The 17,247-nt window shown below is 40.3% G+C and overlaps 1 protein-coding gene across 1 annotated transcript in view; it reads left to right on the forward strand.

The window, feature by feature from the left end:
- DNAH5 (dynein axonemal heavy chain 5) overlaps positions 1–17,247 on the forward strand; it is a 270,204-nt gene that overhangs the window by 27,028 nt on the left and 225,929 nt on the right. Inside the window, exons 11-15 of the mRNA XM_055554828.1 lie at positions 994–1,209; positions 4,408–4,515; positions 9,328–9,413; positions 10,851–11,172; positions 12,138–12,344. Of these exons, the coding sequence (XP_055410803.1) occupies positions 994–1,209; positions 4,408–4,515; positions 9,328–9,413; positions 10,851–11,172; positions 12,138–12,344 (939 nt within the window). The remainder of the gene's footprint in view (positions 1–993; positions 1,210–4,407; positions 4,516–9,327; positions 9,414–10,850; positions 11,173–12,137; positions 12,345–17,247) is intronic.

A 17,247-nucleotide genomic window follows, 5' to 3' on the forward strand; every position in this document is an offset into this window, starting at 1 on the left:
ATCTTCAGTACATCGTGTGGGATCTTTCCTTGCTGTACACAGACTCTCTAGTTGCGATGTGCAGGCTTAGTTGCTCCAAGACATGTGAGATCCTAGTTGCCCTACCAGGGATTGAACCTGTGTCCTGCATTGCCAGACAGATTCTTAACCACTGGACCACTGTGAAAGCCCTGCCAATTAAATAATTTATCAGTTATCATATCGTGTGGCTGCATATGAAGTCACTTCAGTTGTGTCCAACTTTGCGTCCCTATGGACTGCAGCTCACCAGGTTCCTGTGTCCATGGGATTCTCCAGGCAAAAATACTAGAGTGGGTTGCCATGCCCTCCTCCATGGGATCTTCCTGACCCAGGGATCGAACACGAGTCTCTTATGTCTCTTGCGTTGGCAGGCAGGTTCTTTACCACTAGTGCCACCTGGGAAGCCCAGTTAAAAAGAATGGCAATCTTTCACTGTTAAGAAAAGTTGAATGTTAGTAAATCAGCTCTCCAAATTTATTCACTTACTTTACCCTTTAGGGGACCTTCTATGTCCCAACACCACACTAAGTACTAGAGATACAAAGATGAAGTCATTTTCCTCAAGCTTCTTATAGACAAACAAGGAGCTAGATGAAGAGCTAGGCGTCTCCTAACACAGTGAGACGCAGGTGGAAAGGCTGCATCTTTGAGTTGTATTATGAACAGTTAGGAGTTTGGACTTCCCTGGTGGTCCAGTGGTTAAGACTCTGAGCTTGCAGTGCAGGGGGCACAGGTTCAATCCCTGGTCGGAGAAGTTCTGCATGCCTCATGGTTAAAAAAAAAAAAAAAGGAGTTTTCTAGGTTAGGGGTAGGAAAAGATGACACCCCAGGTTGATGAGCGAGTTGCTCCAGAGGTATGAAATGGAAAGATTTTGTAATTCTACCCTAAATTTGCTATCACCTTCACTTAAGAGAATAAGGCTGATGTCCTTGTTGTGTTCCCGTTCTTGTATTTTGGTTTTTAATTTTAAGGAATACCAGCACTGCTTTCACAAGACAAAGCAAAAGCTTAAACAAGATCCAAGTGAAAAACAATTTGAATTCAGTGAGATGTATATTTTTGGGAAATTTGAAACTTTCCATAGACGTCTTGCCAAGATAATGGATATCTTTACAACCTTCAAGACGTACTCAGTCCTGCAAGATTCAAAAATTGAAGGGCTGGAAAACATGATCACTAAATACCAGGTACTGTACTTCAAAACTCAATTTGCTACCCTTATCCATGAATAAAATTTTAATGTTTTTATGCAAATGACTATTTAGAATGCTTCAAATTATCAGTCTGTAATGCAAAAGATAAGCTTATGGCCCTTAAACAATAAAGCAGTTAAATTTATTTGAGAATTGTGCAATGATGCTAATATATTCTTTCCAGGTATGTGATTATAAGAATGACTTTCCAATAGTCTAAAATTAATCATCATTAGTAAAAGCGTTTTCATTAGTAGCACAAGAAAAATGTTTAAATGTAACTTATTATTTCATTTATTCATATAAGAAATATTTAATCAAGCATATACTGTGTTAGGCTCTAGTTGACACTGAATTCTGAGTGGTATCTGATTATATCTGCAGTTAAGCATTTTATATGGATTCATGTTAAAAACTAATGAATATAGTCGGGTTTTTTCTTGTTTGGGGACAGTGACACTAAACCTTAATTTTTCTTTTTGTCCTTGAATTTGAAGAGGATCATATAATTTACTGTCACTCATTGATTTTTCTCGTCTAACAGTTTAGGTCAATATAAGGAATCTTTTTGTTTCCTGAGTAGATCAGATTCAGGGAGACAAAGAAAAACCTTTTCTATCTACCAGGAAATATTTTAGCTGAGCTGTATGTAATCTGCAAGGTGGATAATCTATTCTTTGAAACTGACAGTTGTGCACGACAGAGATGGACTATATCCATTTGTATTTCAGTTTGGAATCTAATTAGTTTTCATTCTTAATGAAAAAATAAACTTGGGAGCATATTTCAAAGTTTATTTTTGAAGGGGAAATTGAACTGTACAGCCAAATGCAGATAAAGGCTATTCTAATCTGATAAAATACTGGGAAGAAAAATTGCTTTCAAAATCTCAAGTGGATGTATCAGAATGTAGTGAGATAAAATGTAGATGGTTTGTGAAAGTGTAAGGTGAGATTTTTGTATGTTACAACCAATAGAAGAAGCTCAAAATGGTGGCCATGGAAATGACACTGAGGCTCCTTGTACGGCTTCAGGGTCCTGTGCACCCCTCTGGCTGCCTCCCCTGCTCCTAGTCTCCTCATTCTGTGTTCTCTGGACACAGGACAGGCCACCTCAGTCCACCTTTGGCCTTGCAGAGCCTTTCTTCTGGAAAGTTCTGCCTCCGAATCATCACATGATTCTTTCCTCCTTGGCCTCCAGATCTTGATTAAATACCCTCTCAGTTAAGTTTTCCTCGATCTCTGTTTTACGTCACTCTATGTCATGTTACTTATCACTCTCTGAAACTATCCTGTTCATTTTTTGTGATAAACCTAGATCTCCCTTTCCCCCACAGAAGATATAAAAGCTCCTGAGTGTGGGGATATTTCTTTGTTCTACTTATTCCTGTATCTGCAGAGTTTACTGGCATATAATGGGTGTGCAATAAATATCTGACAAGTAAATGATTTAGTAGGTTGAGTTTGATTAGTTGGTTTAAAGGTCATGGTTGCTTATCTTATTTACTCAATATTTTTAAGTGGACCATTAAATCCAGTTATAGAGTAGAATTTTCTAAGGGCCCCAAATCCTTTAAAATACCACCTTAAAATGTAGGAATATAGCTTTTCCATGTTTCTTTTATACACTTCCTGTAACATGATGGGTATCATTATATATATATAGTCGTATTATATATAATTGTATGTATATGTATAAAATTGAAAGCTGTGCTTAGTCATGTCCAACTCTTTGTGATCCTATGGACTATAGCCCACCAGGCTCCTCTGTCCAAGGAATTCTCCAGGCAAGAATACTGGAGTGGGTTGCTATTTCCATGTATATATATATATATATATATATATATACACACACACACATACACTCATATACACATGCAATTGTACACATATATTTTATATACACAATTATATATGTATATATACACATGCAATCATATACATATATTGGAGAAGGAAATGGCAACCCACTCCAGTATTCTTGCCTGGAGAATCCCATAGGCAGAGGAGCCTGGTAGGCTACAGGCCATGGGGTCACAAGAATCAGACATGACTTAGTGACTAAACCACCATCACCAACCTGCAGCCTGTATCTTTGGGGCTTTCCTGATGTCTCAGTTGGTTGGGACTATCCCCTGGAGGAGGGCATGGCAGAATCCCCATGGACAGAGGAGCCTGGTGGGCTGCAGTCCATGGGGTCGCAAAGAGTCAGACATGACTGAATGACTAAGTACTACACACAGTACTACTATGTGAATATATATGTACGTACAATTGTATGTACATACAACTGTATATACAATTGTAAACTTGAATATACAATTATAAACTATATATACAGTAGTAAACTTGGTTTAAGAATTTATGCAACTTAGGCACTTTTGTCTATTGAGAGATTTGAGTTGATGTTTAAATGGAAATGGCTTTGAAGAAGCGTTTGTGGAAGCTGGTCCAACGTTCTTCATAAAAATTATATGCCTCTGTCAACAGTGTGGGCACCCAAGTTTGAGAATGGCTTAGTACCTGGTTAAGAATGATCACAGAGCATTAGAGCTCATTATTCAGAGCAAACAAAACTTCAGATAATAGTATTTTCTAGAAGATGAGTTACCTAATCTGTACTCTTATAGTCACAGATTGCAGCTTTGCAGGGCAGGAGGAAGCAATTAATTCTAGAGATTCTTTAAATGGTAGATTATGGTCTGATATTTTATTTAGGACATTTGAAGCTTGGAAGGTAGCTTTTCACCTGTAGCTACTATAATATAATTGCTCTCTTCCTAAGTTGTTTGCATTCTGTTAAAGTCTATTTTCTGAGAAGACAAACTTTTTAATGAAAAATATTTTAGCAAAGTTCTACTTTAGGCTTCTTTTTTATTATTTCAGATGTAATTTGTAAGAAATTTTTAGACAGAACATCCACTTTTCAAATGTGGTTTTTACTTATTTTAAATTTTTCTTCAAAAATACATAAAGTCTCATGAAAATGCTTCCAAGTGGTTTCTCTGAATGCACCAGGCAACATTATACTACCTATAATATGCATGATGCAATGAGAATAATTAAAGAAGTCAGGCTTCTCTGAAGTTGATTTTTGGGGAATGATTGCACAGGCTGTATATTTAAAGGTCATATTTAGGTAAATAATGCAAGAACATTGAAATATTGTCTTATTTGTTTCCTACTATTTCAGGGTATTGTTGCTACCATAAAGAAAAAGGAGTATAATTTCTTAGACCAGCGGAAAATGGAATTTGAGCAGGATTATGAAGAGTTTTGCAAGCAGATTAATGACCTTCATGTAGGTTGTATAATAAAATTCCTGTTGACAGTCTGGTGTTTACTTTTTCCATTCTGTGTCAGGCTGCTAATCATTACCCATTCAGAAGGAAGAGGCATCTTCATCACGGAGGTGACCGATAGCGGGCTTGGCCTGCATTTTATGATTTCAGATGAATAATTGAAGGTTCTTTCTCCTGGATTAAAGGTTCATAAATACAGCTTTGGATAACGAGCTGTAATCACAGATTTCTGCATGTGTTTCATTTTAGATCTTAGAAAATTAACTGTTATCCTCTGTTGAAACATAGTGTTATTAGAATATAGAGATTAGTTTCCGTTTGTTTGTTACTTTATAGCAGTGATTATGACCAACGATAGCTTGAGCAAATGGTCAGCGATGTTCGGCGGATCCCAAAGGCAGGAGACTAGCTGGCCTTGAAACAGTTGGTACCAGGGCTGACTCAGCACCTCGACCCGTCTTGGTCTTAAAGCCCTGTTCTCTTCATTCTCCTTCGCTTCCTCCTGCTTTCCCCACTCTCTCCGCTCACTGCAGGTCAGCCCACAGGAGCAGGTTATGGCCATCAGAAGCTTCTGAGGACATGCCATGGACCCACTCTTAAGCTCCCAATGTCTAAGGACGGGTTGGGTTGGTCAGGGTTCCAGTGTTTGCCTCATTACTGTGGGGTCGTATGGTAAATGCAGAGGGCATGGGACCCCCTGGCATGGCTGGGTGTATTTATTACCAGATAAGAAGAGCCAGGGAGGGTAGGTTTGGGAGACACACTAATGGATGCCCACCTTAATCAATGTTCAGACTTCTTCCCATGCTTTCTGATGATAAAATGAAAATGGCTGTTCTGCTCCTTATTTTCCAGAAATTTTTGGCTTGAAATACGCTTGTACACTTCAAGGGAGAAAGAGCTTTGAGTCATTTTTGGAAGGATGGGTTCAGTGTAGAAAGCATTATAATAAAACTTGCTAGTTCTGTATGTCAGGTCTGTTCTAGGCACTTAATAGGTGTTAATTCATTTAATACTCACAATAATCTGATAAAGTGTGTATTCTTATTGCACTGTTTCTGGAAAGGAGGAAACTGAGGCATAGTGAAGTTAAGTGACTTTCCCACAGTCACAGAGGTGTTGACTTGTAGGCACTCTGGCTCTAGGATTCAGGTTTTTAACCATTATTTTATAAGACAAATTCAGGTGATGGAAAGATAGAGCACTTGTAATAATTTAAGCAATGACCTCTTTGGGGGCTGACTCAGACATGAGATCTGTGGATCTTGATCTCTCGTGGGAAATTGATGAGCAATGGCAGATCCCGAGTGTGTGCGCCATGGTCACTGTTGATTTCTCGTCTTTGTGTGTGTGTCCTAGCAGTTTCTGATCGCGCAGTACTGGAGGAGTTTGTATGCTGGATACAGGTAGATGGTGAACACCTTGAGGGCAGGAATTGTGTTCATTCCTATCTATGTCTCCAGGCCCTAGCGGATGGGACTTTATATAACTGGAGACCAAAGGATGTTTGCTGAATTACTGTATGATTTGTGATAAGAACTAGACACTGGTGGCTCAGTGGTAAAATGCCCGCCTGCAATGCAAGAGCTGCAGGTTCGATCTCTGGGTCAGGAAGATCCCCTGAAGAAGGGAATGGCTACCCACTCCTGTACTCTTGCCTGGAGAATCCCCATGGGCAAAGGAGCCTGGAGGGCTACAGTCCAAGAGGTGACAAAGGGTTAGACACAACTTTGCCACTAAACCACCACTACCACCATCAGACTCTGTTAAGTGAAGTAGGACAGGCAGAGAAACACAACTGTGTGATATCACTTATATATGGAATCTAAAAAACACAATAAACTAGTGGATATAAGAAAAGAGAAGCAGATTCATAGATATAGAGAACAATTTCCCTACTTATTACCAGTGGGGAGAGGGAAGGGGAGGCAAGATAGAGGTAGGGGACTAAGAGGTAGAAGCTATTAGGTATAGAATAAACTACAAGGATATATGGTACAACATGGGGAATATAGCCAATATTTTGCAATAACTATAAAGGAGTATAACCTTTAAAAAAATGGAGTATAACCTGATGTTGAAGCCGAAACTCTAACACTTTGGCCACCTGATGGGAAGAGCTGACTCATTTGAAAAGACCCTGATGGTGGGAAAGATTGAAGGCAGGAGAAGAAGGGGACGACAGAGGATGAGATGGTTGGATGGTATCACCGACTCAATGGACATGACTTTGAGTAAACTATAGGAGTTGGTGATGGACAGGGAGGCCTGGAGTGCTGCAGTCCATGGGGTCGCAGAGAGTTGGGCACGACTGAGTGACTAAACTGAACTGAACCTTTAAGAAAATCACATTAGGACATCAGATTTGGAAAAAATCACAGCTTTTACTTTAAATGGCACATAAACTAAATGACACAATGAAATGTTTGTTTTAAGAAAAAATGGAAAAGAAAGATAATTATGGATATGATAGCAAAGCATAAGAACTAGATTTATTGTAATTAAACATGCATTGTAATTAAATTAATTATGTAAATAAATTAATGTAATGTAATTAAACATCAATAACTTCAGATATGCAGATGACACCACCCTCATGGCGGAAAGTGAAGAAGAACTAAAGAGCCTCTTGATGAAGGTGAAAGAGGAGAGTGAAAAAGTTCGCTTAAAGCTCAACATTCAGAAAATGAAGATCATGGCATCTAGTCCCATCACTTCATGGCAAATAGATGGGGAAACAGTGAAAACAGTGGCTGACTTTATTTTTCTGGGCTCCAAAATCACTGCCATCAGATGGTGATTGCAGCCATGAAATTAAAAGATGCTTACTCCTTGGAAGGAAAGTTATGACCAACCTAGACAGCATATTGAAAAGCAGACATTACTTTGCCAACAAAGGTCTGTCTAGTCAAGGCTATGGTTTTTCCAGTGGTCATGTATGGATGTGAGAGTTGGACTATAAAGAAAGCTGAGGGCCGAAGAATTGATGCTTTTGAAGTGTGGTGTTGGAGAAGAGTCTTGAGAGTCCCTTGGACTGCAAGGAGATCCAACCAGTCCATCCTAAAGGAAATCAACCCTGAATATTCATTGGAAGGACTGATTCTGAAGCTGAAACTCCAAAACTTTGGCCACCTGATGTGAAGAGCTGACTCATTTGAAAAGACCCTGATGCTGGGAAAGATTGAGGGCAGGAGGAGAAGGGGACGACAGAGGATGAGATGGTTGGATGGGATCACCGACTCAATGGACATGGGTTTGGGTGAACTCCGGGAGTTGGTGATGGACAGGGAGGCCTGGCGTTCTGCGGTTCATGGGGTCTCAAAGAGTTGGCACACGACTGAGTGACTGAACTGAACTGAACTTAACTGAAACATGTATTGACTGTACATTAAATGCATATTAGGCTTCTATGCTGTAGGTTATGGGTACAGAAGTAGATAGAGTTGATTGGCCCTTAAAGATCACATCTGACATGTAACATGATCGAAATATAAGTACATATATGTTAGAACAAAGTAATGAATATATCTTAAAAAGGGCAAATAGTGGCTAAAATGACTAATTATAAAAGTATAATATTCTGATATTGTACCAGCAAGTGAAGCTTCAAAGATAAGTTGACATGTTCCAAACAAGTCCTAGAGAACTTATTTTTTTAATATAAATTTATTTATTTTAATTGGAGGATAATTACTTTACAATATTGTATTGGTTTTGCCATACATTGACATGAATCAACCATGGGTATAGATGTGTTCCCCATCCTGAACCCCCCTCCCACCGCCTTCCCCGTCCCATCCCTCTGGGTCATCCCAGCGCACCAGCCCTGAGCAACCTGTCTCATGCATCGAAACTGGACTGGAGATTTGTTTCACATATGATAATATACACTTATAAGGAGGACAGGTGGAGTCTTTACCATCTGAGGCACCAGGGAAGCCCCGTAAAGATTTACTGTGTCCTAAGTTAGAGAGATGGAGAAGGCAATGGCACCCCACTCCAGTACTCTTGCCTGGAAAATCCCATGGATGGAGGAGCCTGGTAGGCTGCAGTCCATGGGGTCGCTGGAGTCGGACACGACTGAGCGACTTCCCTTTCACTTTTCACTTTCATGCATTGGAGAAGGAAATGGCAACCCACTCCAGTGTTCTTGCCTGGAGAATCCCAGGGATGGGGGAGCCTGGTGGGCTGCTGTCTATGGGGTCGCACAGAGTTGGACACGACTGAAGCAACTTAGCAGTAGCAGTAGCAAGTTAGAGAGATGGTCAGAGGAACCTGCTGGGCTATAGTCCACAGCATCACAAAGTGTCAGACGTGACTTAGCTACTGAGCACAATAACTAGAGATACTAAGCATCTTTTCATGTGCTTGTTGGCTATTTGTGTATCTTTGTATAAATTAAAGGGAAGGAGTGGAAGCATTGTGAATGCTCTAGTTCTGCACAGTTTATACTTGTATACTTTTATATAGTGATAACCTCTGAGGGTTTATTTAGGTAGGCTAACTGTACAGTTCTTCCGTTCAGGAAGATTTCCTGGTCCTAAGATGTGATGTTTGCCGTAGAAATACATGGTCCAGTATCCTTGGGTCCCGCACCAACCCCCTGACTGCTCTGGCTCTCAAGTCCCTCTTTGTCTGGCTTCTGGACATTTATCGTCCTTTAAGCTTAGATGAGCATTACATCTGCTGCTGTATTTTGTCCTATAGGGTGTGTGTTTGTAGAGAATGGGGAACTCTTTTATCTTGTTGCTAAATAGGATTTCTTTGCAATGTTAACCCATTGTTCATTGTCAGACTTCATTCTGTTTCAGAAAGAGTTGCAGAAGTTCATGGATGCTACATTTGAAAAGATTCAAAACACAAATCAAGCTCTAAGTATGTTAAAGAGATTTGAAAGGTAAAAATTTGAAAGACTTCTAAGTTCTGTTTTCCAAATTGGGATAATATCAACAAAGTTTAGCTTACATTATTATTGTTATTATTATTTCATATTCTAATGGGAAGAAAATCCTCTCTTGACAATCTGAATAACAAGACCACAGATTTAAGTTCTTCAGAGGATTACGGGTTTATTTCCTCTCAGCTGTGAAGTACCTTGTGACTGTCTATCATAATAGCAGTTAATGTTTAAGTAATTTGAAGAAACTCTTACCAATAGTTTTGACTAGGTTTTAAGGATTGATACTATTAAAAAAAAAACAAACACTTCAGGGAATTCCTTGGTGGTTCAGTGGTTAGGACTCTGCATTCTCACTGCCAAGGGCCCAGGTACACTTTCTGGCTGGGGAACTAAGATCCCACGAGACATTAAAAAACAAAAAAAAACAAAAAAAAAACCCACCAAAAAACCAAAACAAGAAAACCTCACAGCCACTCTATTGCCATATGATTGATGGGCTGATTCCATTTTTTTTTTTTTTTTTTATATAATTTTGTTTTAAGGTCTTTATTGAATTTGGACTTCCCTTATGGCTCAGATGGTAAACAATCTGCCTGGTGTGGGGGGAGAGTGGGGTTCGCTCCCTGGGTCGGAGAGATGCTCTGGAGAAGGAAAGGGCAACCCACTCCAGTATTCTTGCCTGGAGAGTCCCATGGACAGAGGAGCCTGGTGGGCCACAGTCCGTGGGATCACAAAGAGTTGGACACGACTGAACAACTAACAAACCTTAAATTTGTTGCAATGTTGCTTCTGTTTTATGTTTTGCTTTTGGGCCACAAGGCCTGTGAGATCTTAGCTCCCCAAGCAGGGATTGAACTGACCCCCCCTGTGTTGGAAGGGGAAGTTTTAACCATTGGACTGCCCATTTTGCTTTTTTACCATGCCAAGTAAATACTTCATTCTCTTCCGTCAGTATATATATATATATATATATATATAGGCTATTCAAGGTAGTTCTTTTATGTATTGATAGGACAAAAAATTAGTAAAAATATAAAAATGTAATTTTCAAGTTTCACTTACAGGACATATATAGGTTCCATACAACAATATTTATGAAGAATAACTATGGAATAGACCATAAAAATGAATTAAAAATTTCAAATACACATTATCATATGGACCAAGTTTTTTAACCACAATGCAATTAATTAGACCTCAAAAACGTATGCTTAGAACTTTTAGGTCTCCTCTTTTGAATAAAAAAACTCCTAGAAATTTAAATATATTTAGATCTAAACAATAATGAAAAGACAAGATACCAAGTCTCCTGGCATGCAGATAAAAAGATAATAAATATGTCAGCATATGTTTTAAAATTAGTCTTAATAGACAGAAGTTCTCAATATCATCCCATTAATTCAAGCCTTTCACTTAAAAAAAAAAAAATAACAGATTGAACATACCTAATCTTGGTATTGATGACAAATACCAGCGTATCCTTGAAAACTACGGGGCTGACATTGATATGATCTCGAAGCTGTATACAAAGCAGAAAAACGACCCACCTTTGGCTCGAGACCAGCCTCCCATTGCTGGGAAGATTCTGTGGGCCCGGCAGCTCTTCCACAGGATTCAGCAACCGATGCAGCTTTTCCAGAAGCACCCATCCGTGCTCCGGACTGCGGAAGCGAAGCCAGTGATTCGAAGTTACAACAGGGTGGCCAAGGTCCTCCTGGAGTTTGAGGTTCTCTACCACAGGGCGTGGCTTCAACAAGTGAGTCTGACTTAACGCTCTACGATGATGCAGCCACTGTCAGATCCATGGGGAATCCTCTACTACCTTGGGCAGTTTTACTCCTGTGGAAAGTTGACTTTGTGTCTATTTTATAAGATAGGGTTGGTTGACTGCAAATAATCAGTCAAAGAGTATAATATGTTCATGAAGGAAAATAGTTTTTAATTTTGGAAAAAAATCATAAAGCCAGGTAACAGAAACTTATTTTTATTTAATTTATAAACTCCTAAGGAAGAAGATCTTGTTTATTGCTTTCTTTACCTGGTTGATTGGTATTTCTTTTTTTGTTTTTCCACTAAGCTCCTTTTTCTCCATTAAGTGTCCATAAACACCAGCATGCATGTTAAGCAAAGTTTTAATTTTTATTTGGTCATACTGGGTTAATCCAATTATATTTCATACCCTACCAACACTTGTATTTCTTGGTAGATTGGCAGGAAGTATTTTGGAGGATAAAATTCAGCCTAACAAGGCCTCTAAAATGGTATCTCACTTTCCTAGTTCAACTTTTGGTGTCTGAATCAATAACAGAGATGTCTCTGTAGTGTTTTTCATTGCTTTTCTAGATAAATGAAAACTGAGTTAAGTAGGTTTCTTGAAACTTTTATTAGGAAAAATAACTGAGTTGTCATGAAGGTGTCAGGGAGCAAAGTGACTTTTGAGAGATCATCTCTATTGCAGTATCCACTTACCAAATATAACAGATTCATGACCAACACATTTTGTTGAACTAACTGTACATCACCACCAAGAGTTTTAAGGCTTTTTTTTCCCACCTGAAAGTGAAGTTAGGGAAAGAGTAAGAGGCCCCATCGTCCTTAGTTTGCGGAGCTCAAACCCATGAAAGGACACACAATGATCTTTATTCCCAGAAATGGGCGAGTTCGATACCCTGTATATGCACTGAACTCTCTAATAATAGTAATGTTGCTCTTTCCTCACAGACTGAAGAAATTCACGTAGGACTTGAGGCTTCTTTATTGGTGAAGGCTCCTGGCACAGGGGAACTGTTCGTAAACTTTGATCCTCAGATACTAACCTTATTTAGAGAAACAGAGTGCATGTCACAGATGGGTCTACAAGTTTCACCGTTTGCAGCTGCTCTTTTCCAGAAACGAGACATGTACAAGAAGAACTTCAGTAACATGAAGGTATGGAACTTTTATTTTTTTCCCATCTTGGGTTCATTACAAAATGCATTTTTTTTTTTTTTACAAAATGCATTTAATGCAACCCCAGTGTGCATTAAAAAAAAAAAAATCTAGTGGTGTGTCACTGTTGAGGAACAGAAAGTACCCAGGATGACTGTAGTGGAGTGACTGAGGCCAGAAAGTAGAGTTGGCAAAGGCCAGGTCCTTACAGAGCTTGTAAACTAAGGCTGCATGTTTGGGTGTACCAGGAAGCCATTAGAGGAATCTGAGCAGGAGAAAAATGCATGGTGTCCTTTACCATAAAAACATTCTTTCTGCTAGGTGATTTTTAAAGGACAGGAGGGTCACTGTGGGGGCTTCCTAGGTGGCTTGGTGGTAAAGAAGTTGCCTGCCAAGGCAGGAGACTTCCTTAGGTTGGGAAGATCCCCTGGAGAAGGGAATGGCAACTCACCCCAGTATTCTTGCCTAGGAAATCCCATGGACAGAGGAGCCTGGCAGGCTATTGTCCATGGGATCTTTTCGATCCCATGAGAGTCAGACATGACTTAGTAACTAAACAACAAAGGGTCAGTGTGAAGCCAGTTTTCAGGCTGCTGTACCGATTTAGGATGGAGAAGATGGTGGCTGAACCAAGATGCAGTTGAATAGTAGATCAGTGGATTAGTGAACGATGTCAACAGGCAGGTTATGAGAGAACTCAAGGGTGATACCTTCGTTTTTAGTGGGAGCAACTTGATGGATTTACTTAAAGTGGGGCTAACATACACTACTGTTATTGTTCAGTCGCTAAGCTGTGTCCGACTCCTTTACTGTTTTGCTTGTGTTCTGCCCACATGTTCAATAACCTGCTGTGGCCCCAAATGGAAATTCCACTCATGGAGTTGGTAAAGACTGGAACTAGTTTGTTTTGGAGGGCCGAAGGGAATCAATAACTCCCATCTCAAGTATAAGATGATTTTTTAGAGATGGAAGTAGAGGTGTTGTCCATGCAGATTATGTATGTCTGGAGTTGAGTGGAGAAGTCAAAGTTGAAGACATATTTTTGAGGGTTATCAGAGTATATATGTGAAGTGAAGTCACACATGAAGTGGAGTCTCTCAGTCGTGTCCAGTTCTTTACAACCTCATGGACTGTAGCCACCACGTTGCTCCATCCATGGGATTTTCCAGGCAAGAGTACTGGACTGGGTTGCCATTTCCTTCTCCAGGAGATCTTTCCAACCCAGGGATTGAACCCAGGTCTTCCACACTGGAGGCAGACGGCTTTACCATCTGAGCCACCAGGGAAGTTCAGAGTATATATGTGTGTTCTTAGGCATGTCTGACTCTTTGCAACCCATTGAGTGTAGCATCCCAGGCTCCCCCGTCCATGGAATTTTCCAGGCAGGAATACTGGAGCGGGCTGCCATTTCCTACTCCAGGGGATCTTCCTGACTCAGAGATCAAATCCATGTCTCTGGTGTCTCCTACGTTGGCAGGCAGATTCTTTACCACTGTGCCATCTGGGAAGCCCTATCAGAATAGAGTTGCTATTTAAAGTCATTGTCCTGCGTGAGATTTCCAAGGAGGATAATATAAAGAAGAGTAAAGGGTCTTCATTAAACTCTGAGTTGTTCCAATATTAACAGGTCTGCTAGAAGAGGACAAATATGCTAGTGAAATTAAAGATTGGCCTTTAAAGCAGGTGGAAGCTAAGTGTCAAGAAAGCCAAGGGGTATGGGGTAGGGAGGGAGGTTCAGGATGGGGGACACATGTACACTCATGGTTGATTCATGTCAGTGTATGGCAAAAACCTAGACCATTCAGGTATGACCTAAATCAAATCCCTTATGATTATACAGTGGAAGTGAAAAATAGATTTAAGGGCCTAGATCTGAGAGATAGAGTGCCTGATGAACTATGGAATGAGGTTCGTGACATTGTACAGGAGACAGGGATCAAGACCATCCCCATGGAAAAGAAATGCAAAAAAGCAAAATGGCTGTCTGGGGAGGCCTTACAAATAGCTGTGAAAAGAAGAGAGGTGAAAAGCAAAGGAGAAAAGGAAAGATATAAGCATCTGAATGCAGAGTTCCAAAGAATAGCAAGAAGAGATAAGAAAGCCTTCCTCAGTGGTCACTGCAAAGAAATAGAGGAAAACAACAGAATGGGAAAGACTAGATATCTCTTCAAGAAAATTAGAGATACCAAGGGAACATTTCATGCAAAGATGGGCTCGATAAAGGACAGAAATGGTATGGACCTAACAGAAGCAGAAGATATTAAGAAGAGATGGCAAGAATACACAGAAGAACTGTACAAAAAAGATCTTCACGATTCAGATAGTCATGATGGTGTGATCACTGACCTAGAGCCAGACATCCTGGAATGTGAAGTCAAGTGGGCCTTAGAAAGCATCACTATGAACAAAGCTAGTGGAGGTGATGGAATTCCAGTGGAGCTATTCCAAATCCTGAAAGATGATGCTGTGAAAGTGCTGCACTCAATATGCCAGCAAATTTGGAAAACTCAGCAGTGGCCACAGGACTGGAAAATGTCAGTTTTCATTCCAATCCCAAAGAAAGGCAATGCCAAAGGATGCTCATACTGCTGCACAATTGCACTCATCTCACATGCTAGTAAAGTAATGCTCAAAATTCTCCGAGCCAGGCTTCAGCAATATGTGAACTGTGAACTTCCTGATGTTCAAGCTGGTTTTAGAAAAGGCAGAGGAACCAGAGATCAAATTGCCAACATCCGCTGGATCATAGAAAAAGCAAGAGAGTTCCAGAAAAACATCTATTTCTGCTTTATTGACTATGCCAAAGCCTTTAACTGTGTGGATCACAATAAACTGTGGAAAATTCTGAAAGAGATGGGAATACCAGACCACCTGACCTGCCTCCTGAGAAATTTGTATGCAGGTCAAGAAGCAACAGTTAGAACTGGACATGGAACAACAGACTGGTTCCAAATAGGAAAAGGAGTATATCAAGGCTGTATATTGTCACTCTGCTTATTTAACTTATATGCAGAGTACATCATGAGAAACGCTGGACTGGAAGAAACACAAGCTGGAATCAAGATTGCCGGGAGAAATATCAATAACCTCAGATATGCAGATGACACCACCCTCATGGCGGAAAGTGAAGAGGAACTCAAAAGCCTCTTGATGAAAGTGAGAGTGGAGAGTGAAAAAGTTGGCTTAAAGCTCAACATTCAGAAAATGAAGATCATGGCATCTGGTCCCATCACTTCATGGGAAATAGATGGGGAAACAGTGGAAACAGTGTCAGACTTGATTTTTTTGGGCTCCAAAATCACTGCAGATGGTGACTGCAGCCATGAAATTAAAAGACGCTTACTCCTTGGAAGGAAAGTTATGACCAACCTAGATAGCATGTTGAAAAGCAGAGACATTACTTTGCCAACAAAGGTCTGTCTAGTCAAGGCTATGGTTTTTCCTGTGGTCATGTATGGATGTGAGAGTTGGACTGTGAATAGGGCTGAGCACCAAAGAATTGATGCTTTTGAAGTGTGGTGTTGGAGAAGACTCTTGAGAGTGCCTTGGACTGCAAGGAGATCCAACCAGTCCATTCTGAAGGAGATCAGCCCTGGGATTTCTTTGGAAGGAATGATGCTAAAGCTGAAATTCCAGTACTTTAGCCACCTCATGTGAAGAGTTGACTCATTGGAAAAGACTCTGATGCTGGGAGGGATTAGGGGCAGGAGGAGAAGGGGATGACAGAGGATGAGATGGCTGGATGGCATCACGGACTCGATGGACGTCAGTCTGAGTGAACTCCGGGAGTTGGTGATGGACAGGGAGGCCTGGCGTGCTGCGATTCATGGGGTCGCAAAGAGTCGGACATGACTGAGCGACTGAACTGAACTGAACTGATGGCAAAAACCACTAGAATATTGTAAAGTAATTAGCCTCCAGTTAAAATAAATAAAATAATTAAAAAAAAGAAAGCCAGGGGTAAGAAAAACTTCATGATGGTAGGACTGGTCACTAGTGACAAATACTGCCCAGAAGATGCTCAAATGAAGTCAGCGATGCTGCCATTATATTTGATAACATGGAAACCATTGTTACAACTTCATAGTGGCTAGTATCATAGGACAAGTCCAACAAGGCCACGTATTTGCATAATGCTTTACATTTAAATCGTTTTCATATTCATTATTCCATTCGATATTTTCCACAGCCATGTTAGGTAATTGGTACAGAGTACCATTATATTATTATTTTAGAGGTGACGATACTGTGCCTTAGAGAACTTAAATGACTTAGCCAAGGTCTCATAGCTGGCAAGTGGCCCAAGTAGGACCAGAACCCAAGCTTGTACTCTAGTGTTTTCCCACTCTTTCACGTTATGTTAAAAAGTTAATATTAGCAACGCGCAGACATTCCTCAGATGTAAGGAGGACTCAAATACTAGTCAACATGTTGGAATTTCCTTTTATATTTTTCTTGGGTGTTAGAGAATAGCTAAGTCAATCTTCATATTTGTACAGAAATAGTTATTTTTGCTATATATAAAATAAGCAACAATGACCTACTGTATAGCACAGGAAGTATACTCAATATCTTATAATAACCTATAATGGGAAAGAACCTGAAAAAAGAATATATATATATATATATGGGGTTTTCTGGTGGCTCAGATGGTAAAGAATCTGCCTGCAGTGCAGGAGAACCAGGTTTGATCCCTGGGTCAGGAAGATCCCCTGGAGAAGGAAATGGCAACCCACTCCAGTATTCTTGCCCAGAGAATCCCCATGGACAGAGGAGCCTGGCGGGCTGCAGACCATGGGGTCACAAAGAGTCAGGCACGACTGAGCGACTAGCACCTTCACATGTGTCTCATAGCATCACCTCTGCTGTCCTCTGTTGGGCTCCATAAGCCCACACAGAGTGA

This window comes from Bubalus kerabau, chromosome 18 (assembly GCF_029407905.1).
Source record: "Bubalus kerabau isolate K-KA32 ecotype Philippines breed swamp buffalo chromosome 18, PCC_UOA_SB_1v2, whole genome shotgun sequence".
Lineage (NCBI taxonomy): Eukaryota > Metazoa > Chordata > Mammalia > Artiodactyla > Bovidae > Bubalus > Bubalus kerabau.